The sequence below is a fragment of the Tympanuchus pallidicinctus genome, unplaced genomic scaffold (genome assembly GCF_026119805.1).
Source record: "Tympanuchus pallidicinctus isolate F22 unplaced genomic scaffold, pur_lepc_1.0 scaffold32, whole genome shotgun sequence".
Classification (NCBI taxonomy): Eukaryota; Metazoa; Chordata; class Aves; order Galliformes; family Phasianidae; genus Tympanuchus; species Tympanuchus pallidicinctus.
The window spans coordinates 3,593,158-3,600,571 of NW_026294750.1; the positions used below are offsets into that span (position 1 = coordinate 3,593,158).

General features: G+C 53.7%; 1 protein-coding gene across 1 annotated transcript; it reads left to right on the forward strand.

The window, feature by feature from the left end:
• Window positions 1-28: 28 nt before the first annotated feature.
• Window positions 29-2,602, forward strand: LRRN2 (leucine rich repeat neuronal 2). The gene has a single exon (XM_052698024.1). The coding sequence runs from the start codon at window positions 406-408 to the stop codon at window positions 2,494-2,496; it is 2,091 nt and encodes a 696-aa protein (XP_052553984.1). The 5' UTR covers window positions 29-405; the 3' UTR covers window positions 2,497-2,602.
• The last annotated feature ends 4,812 nt before the right edge of the window (window positions 2,603-7,414 follow it).

The following is a 7,414-nucleotide window of genomic DNA, read 5'->3' on the forward strand; positions in this document are numbered from 1 at the left end:
TATTAGTATGTCTTGGGGCTGATGCTGGAGCTCCCATGGATGGGGCTTTGCTTCTCCAGCTTGTGCCATGTGTGTAAGGTCTCCTTTAACGCAACTCCTTGTCTGCCCTCTTTCAGGAATGATCTTGAGGAGCAACCAGGAAAATGCAGCAGAGTGCCAAAATGAACCCACTGGGGAGGAAGAGGAGGCGAAGCTCTGATTAGAGGACTGGTCCGACATCAGGGGGTGATGTGCCCTCAGCTGGGGGGGGGCAGGCAGGGCAGTGGGGGCTGATTACTCTGAGGGCTTCGCTTGGGGCATCTCCTCCTGCAGACCCCGTCCTCACCACGGTCACCCCATGCCCCTCTCTGGCTGCACCCCCTGAGCTTTTCCTGACCGAAGGAAGGCCGGTCCCACTACCCAAAAATGAGAGGTTTCCAGGGCAGCTCGCTGCTGCTCTGCATAGTGGCTGCTGCTGCCATCCCCATCGTACCCTGGAAGGTGAAATGCCCTCTGCAGTGCGTGTGCCAGATCAGACCCTGGTACACCCCGCGCTCTGCGTACCGGGAGGCTGCCACCGTGGACTGCAATGATTTGTTCATCACTGCCGTGCCCGAGGATCTGCCAGCGGGGACGCACACATTGCTTCTGCAAAGCAACAACATCGCCAGGCTGGAGCAGAGCGAGCTGGACTATCTCCGAAACCTCACAGAGCTGGACCTGTCGCAGAACAGCTTCTCTAATGTTTGGGATTTCGGCCTGAAGAGCATGCCGCAGCTGCTCAGCCTGCACCTGGAGGAGAACCGGCTGACCGAGCTGCCCGACAGCAGCTTCCCAGGGTTGGGCAGCCTGCAGGAGCTCTACCTGAACCACAATCAGCTGCGTAGGATCGCGCCCCGTGCCTTCGCCGGCCTCGGCAGCCTCCTGCGCCTGCATCTCAACTCCAACCTCCTGCGGATGGTGGACAGCCGCTGGTTCCAGATGCTGCCCAGCCTGGAGATTCTCATGATCGGAGGCAACAGGGTGGATGCTATCTTGGATATGAATTTCAGGCCCCTGTCAAATCTTCGCAGCTTGGTGCTGGCTGGGATGAACCTGAGGGAGATCTCGGACTACGCGCTGGAGGGGCTGCGCAGCTTGGAGAGCCTCTCTTTCTATGACAACAAGCTGGTGACCGTCCCCAAAAGGGCGCTGCAGCGAGTGCCCAGCCTCAAGTTCCTGGATCTGAACAAAAACCCATTGCAGAGGGTCAGGCAGAGTGACTTCACCAACATGCTGCACCTCAAGGAGCTGGGGCTCAACAACATGGAGGAGCTGGTGTCCATCGACAAGTTCGCCTTGATCAACCTCCCCGAGCTGACCAAGCTGGACGTCACAAACAACCCCAAGCTGTCCTTCATCCACCCCAACGCCTTCCACCACCTTCCCCAAATGGAAACCCTCATGCTCAACAACAACGCCCTAAGTGCCTTGCATAAGCAGACGGTCGAGTCCCTGCCCAACCTGCAGGAGATCAGCATCCACAGCAACCCCATCCGCTGCGACTGCGTCATCCGTTGGGTCAACAGCACCGAGACCCGCATCCGCTTCATCGAGCCGCAGTCCACGCTGTGTGCTGAGCCCCCCGACCTCAACAGGAGGCACATTCGGGACGTCCCCTTCCGAGAGATGGCAGATCGGTGTCTGCCTCTCATCTCCACCCAGAGCTTTCCCTCCCGTCTGGAAGTGACGGATGGTGACAACATTTCCTTGCATTGTCGGGCGATGGCAGAGCCGGATCCGGAGATCTACTGGGTCACCCCCTCGGGGGTGAAGTTAATCCCCTATGCACATGACGGACGCTACAAGGTGCACCCCGAAGGGACTCTGGAGATCATGGGGATCTCGGCGCAGGAGGCCGGGCTCTACACCTGCGTGGCCCACAACTTGCTGGGAGCAGACACCAAGAGCATCACCGTGCTGGTCAACAGCTCCTTCCCGCATAGCGAGGCCAGCTTGGAGCTGGTGGTGCTGGACATCCAACCCTACCACATCCTGCTCACTTGGAAGCCACACCTCAACGCCGTCTCCTCCAACCTCACCTGGTCCAGCTTCCTGCTCAGCTCCAGCTTGGACACAACCAACGTCGCTCGCATCCCGCTGGGGACCCACGCGTACAACATCACCCGGCTCCACCAGGACACGGAGTACTGGGCTTGCCTCCACGTGGCCTTTGTAGACTTGCAGGCCAAGGTGGCGTGCGTCAACGCCAGGACTAAAGAGGCCATCCGCCACCACCGCTTCCTCGGGGACAGGCAGTGCCTCCTGACGCTGCTGGCACTCAGCATCCTGCTGCTGGCCACCAGCCTGGTGGCTCGCTGTGGTTTTGGGGACGAGCCCAGGAGGGCTGGTGATGCACTATGGGATGCAGGGGCCGTGCGAGTGGTTTACCCCCGTCTCGCCCAGCATTGGGCTCAGGGGCCACGCAGCGGGCAGCTCCTGGCTGTGGAGGTGCAGGCGGCACCCCTGGACTCCTGAAGGCTGTCACATTGGTTGGGTTGGGTGGGGAGTGGGGGTGGGGAGAGGGAGGGAGAAACTATTTTTTACCAAAAAAAAAAGAAAAAAGAAAAAAAAATCACACAAAACAGAACAGAAAGTGAAGACATGGTGTAATATCACGGACTTGGCTAAGAGACAAAGCAGCGTGGGGATGTCGAGGAGCAGAGCTTGGCCGCGGGGCTTGCAGAGCTCTACACAGTCTGGATCTGCGTGTAGCTCCTAGAAGCAGCCCTGGGACAGCTGGGATGGTTGAAGAGCCATAGGGATGGGCAGCAGGTCACCCCTTCCCACACGCCCTGGTTGGACAGTCCTTGCTTTGGAAATACAAAAAAAAAAAAAAAAAAAAAAAAAAAAGGAAGAAAAACAAAGTCTTTCCCTTTAGGATACGTTTTCCTTTGTTTGCTACTTGTTTTTCTTGAGTAATCAGCCACAAACCCACCCCCAGCTCCCTCCTGCTGCTCGCTGCCATCCCCCAGAGCGAAGCAGAGGGGATGGATGGCAGCCACGTGGGGCAAACGGAGCAGAAGTGGCAGCAGTGACGCATCTCTTAATGGGCATCCCCGTAGGGCTGCCTGATTGCAACCCCATATCCTGCAAGTGCAATCTCATGGCTGTTTTGTAAACTTCAGAGGGTGATGCTACAGAAAGAGGAAGGGGGAGAGGGGGAGGAAGGATATTCTTGTTTTTCTTGTTTTTCTTCTAAATTTCTGTATGTACTGCTGTGCAGCAAGAGGGCTTGATGGTAACAAACCTTCCTTCAGATGCAGGAGGGAATGGGACCCAAGACAGTTCAGCCCCTGCACTGCTGTACACTGTGGGAAGTGAAGGGAGAGGAAAGCATGGAATCTGCTCTCCTGCTTTCTCTGACCATCAGATGAAGTCACAAATGAATGGAGTCCACTGCACTGCACTGCAGTTCAGTTAAATGGCTGCTGCAAGCCACTGAAAGAGCTGCTGAGAAATAAGCAGCGCTGCAAACCAGAGATTGAAATGCAAGATGCATGCAGTAAATTCAGCTGGGGCAGGGTACAGCTCCCTTCCTCCATAGGGAGATCCCAAATCCCTCACTCCCAAAAGGAGCTGTTTTCAAACCATTTATAAACCCCCTGTCCATAGACCTGGCTGTGGGCAGCAGCTGGAGAGCACCATCAGTGCCTCATCCACTATTCACTGCTGCTGATGTTCATTATCAGTGTGCTGTGTCAGGTGAAACCCCTCTCTGTCCCCGTGCTGGAGCCCATGCAGCACTGTGAGGCAGCACCCCACAGCCCTCACTGCACAGCTCAATCTCAGCATCCTGCACCAAGCCCAGCAATAAATTTCCCCTCTGCAATTTTTCGTGCCATTTCCAGCTCCTGATCGGGGGCATCAGGCCAGAAATGAGCTTTTCAGGGTGAATTATAGTGGCTGCAAAGTGTTATAGGGCTCATGGATCCTCCTCTGCTCGCAGGCTGAGCCTGCAGTGGAAAGCAGGAGAGCTCTTCAATTTGCTACCAAAGTCAAAGCAGATCCAGGGCTGGATTCTCGTTTCTCCACGTCTCATTTCTGCTTCTTCCGCCCTCCATCCCTCCTCCTCCTCTTTCTCAGTGCAAACAGCATCATGGATCCCATATGCAAGAGAGCTTCTGGCAGAGCCAACTGAGAACACAGCACGCCAGGCTCTATTTTAAGCTCCTAATAAAACAAGTTTCTAGAGGGGCCCTTCTTTCATGCAGCCCCACAGCACTGCCCTGCACTCAGCACCCATTGCTGGGCAGCCCCCACATCCCCGTCCTTTGGGCTCCCAGAGGAGTGCAGTGGGCACATCGTTATTGGTTCATTAGGGAATCAAAGCAGGCCTCTCCTCCAGCACTTCCTCCAGAATGATTTGAATTAAAACGTCCAACCTCCCTGGGAAATGTCAGCAGTGTTATCCATATGCATGATGCCATTAGGATGAAGCAGGTGCAGCTCAAAAAACCTCCAGGAAGACCTGCCTGTCAATCTCCACGGTGAGCATCTCTCCCTCCAAACGCTCCATCACCTCTCCCTGCTCTGCTGCAATGCTCTGAAGATGGGGAAACGGAAGGAGAGCTGCTCAGCCCTTTGCATACTGCAGCTCTAGCTTCCTACACGAGCCAACCACCAAGGAAATGGGTTCAGTTGAGCTCAGGCGGGCAATGAGGTGCCCATCAATCATACTGATGGAGAGCAGCTGGGGCAGATGGAGGTCTGCTATGAGCCAGGCAAGCACTGACCTCCTTGGTGTTGGGAGGGGGTGCTTTGCAATTAGCTGCTTTGCTTCATTTCCAATCCCTGTTCCGTGTTTTGGGATGCTTCCCCCTTGCACTGGGGTGCTCAGGGCTCACCTGCTGCTTTGGGGGAGGTCACCAAAGAAGCAAAGGTTTGGGGACACAGTGCTGCTTTGTCACACCACGGCAATGTGCTATGGATGCTGGTGAGCCAGGGATCCGTGGACTCATTCTGGAGCTGTGTTAAATCCTAATGAGGAGCAGGGAGGGGAAATTTTGTTTGGGTTTGCATGTGGCAGGGCTCCTGCTAATGAGAAGTGGATGCTGCTAGGGAACAAGGAGCTGGAACCCAACTGGGAGGAGCAGGCAAAGAGCCATAGGAAGAGCAGCAGTGGGAGGGTTTGGAAGGGCAAAGCCACAGCAGCAGGGGGCTGAAAGTCCCATCCTTTGCAGATAGCTGCTTTGCACCACGAGGAGCCACACTGACAGCAGCAGTGGGGAAAAACAACAGCAAAACCTGTTTGGAGATGCATGGAGGTGGCTGCCCCATCACTCAGACCCATGGAAAACCTATGGGGAGCTGCTGGTTTCCAGCTTGAATGCCAGAGGGCTTTGGTCCTTACCAACCCATTGTACACCTCACGCAGCATCTTGTAAATCTTTAATTACAAGAAAATTGCAACCTTAACAGCGAACACACAAACAGAGCTGATAAATATTTAAAATTGCCACTGTGCCAGATCTGAGGGGGATTAAGGAAAGATATATTGGAGTGACAGTTATTAAACACTAAATCCCAGCAAATGTTACCGAGTGGATAAATAATGCAGCGGAGCGACAGCCGGCTGCAGGAGAGGGGGGAACATCTGCTATGGGGGGAGAGGCTGTGGTGCATCCCAAAATCCTGGTGGTGGGGTGGGGGGGGGGATAATGAGGAGCCTTCTGCCTTTCCTGCTTGGAAACATAATTCTGAGTGCTGCTCAGCAGCTGAGAAAGAGCCCAAAGAGGATGGATGGTGGCAGCAGCTTGCATGGAAATGTTGGGTTTTCCTCCTGGAAATGTGGGGGTTTTCTCCTTCCATGCAAAGCAGCTGTGTGAGTACAGCTGGGCTGGAAGAGCACAGATCCTGTGCCCTCCATCCTCACTGTGCTCCCAGCTTCCCCCCCTTCCATCCCCAACCTTGCTGTCAGCTTTGAGGTCACTGCTTGACCTCCATTATTAAATTCCCAGCCAGCATTAAAGATTTACGACTTCACGAAAGGTAACTAGCAAAAAGTTAATTATCCCTAATAGGCCAGGCTTCTCTCTGGCGGAGGCAGGATGCTCAGAGCGTGAATTACCCCAGCAACCTCCCCAATGAAATATTGATTTTAAAAAGCTGGTTCGTTATAAATATTAAAGCAGTGATGAGGCTTTGCCACGAGCTGCCTCGTCCCGGCGCAGTGACACGGATGCTCTGTGCTGGACGAGGGCTGAACCATGGATGCCAATGCCAACCTGGTAAATCTTTAATTGCAATTGAAGGGAACGGTGAGCCTCAGTGGCATGGAGAGAACAGTAAATATTTAACAGGGGAATCGCACAGCGTTAAGGGAAAGTGGGGAGAAGAGTGATGAGTGGCACCTATAGGACGTTAAATCTGGATAGAGCAGCCAAGGAGATGAATTAAACATCCCCCATCAGCAGGGCAGGCCTCAGACCCAAAGCGAGAGCTTGCAGCTGTTGGATGGATAGGACCCAAAACATCAGAGAGCGATGGGAAGTCAATGCAGGTGCAGAATGCAGGCACAGGAGGATGGATGAGCATTCCCAGATGGATGTGCACAGCCATGCAGTCACCAATTCCCTGCACAGGGTTAATAGCTGAGGATGTGCTGCCCACCTAACGAATGGGCCACGCTCCTTGTGCTCAGTGCTAGCATGGCTGATTGATGGCACAGTGCTCATGGGCAGTGTTTTAAGCCGCATCCAGGGTTATTTTTTTGTTTCTTTATGGTTTAAAGGCCCGTCTACAACATTTTATTTCCAGGTAGGAGGAGAAAATACAATTTTCCAAGCAAGGGTCAGAGATAAGAGTGCTGTCAGGATGAAGCGAGTGCTGTTTTATGCCAAGTGAGAGGAACAGCTGGAGCTGGAAGGGCTGTCAGTGTGAGTTACAATCCTCTGCTAATGGCAATAATGAGACCATTGCAGCAAGTTAACTCGCTTGCTCTTGTATTCTTCTTTGTGGTATTGATTTTAAAGAGAACACCGTTTCCAAACAAAATAATAACACCTAGCACTTGTAAAGCTGCTCCCACGCTCGCAGCAATATGCAAACGTTTATGTGCCACTTCAAGCATCCCACTAAATCACTCTGGGAAACGTCCTTCCTGATTTACTGCTGGGTGCACAGGGGGTACTGCAGTGCCAGGATGGTTTAATGCAGACTTTGCCACTACTCCAGAGCCAGGTGACTCTTTGTCCAGTGTGCTGCTCTATCGCATGGATTGCATTCCAGAGGGCTTTTGTTCAGAGGGTTCCCTATTGCTGACACCTGGGTCACTGACACTGCCCCCAAACCACTGCTTTCCTACAAAAGATGAGATAGAAAGCAGTACAACAAAGCTGCAGGACTTCAGAGAGCGGCAGCCACGCAGGAGTAGCCCTGCTATATGGCATGCTGC

Bases quoted from the DNA above. Each gene is read 5' to 3' on its own strand.
- LRRN2 (XM_052698024.1), top strand. From the start codon at position 406: ATGAGAGGTTTCCAGGGCAGCTCGCTGCTGCTCTGCATAGTGGCTGCT.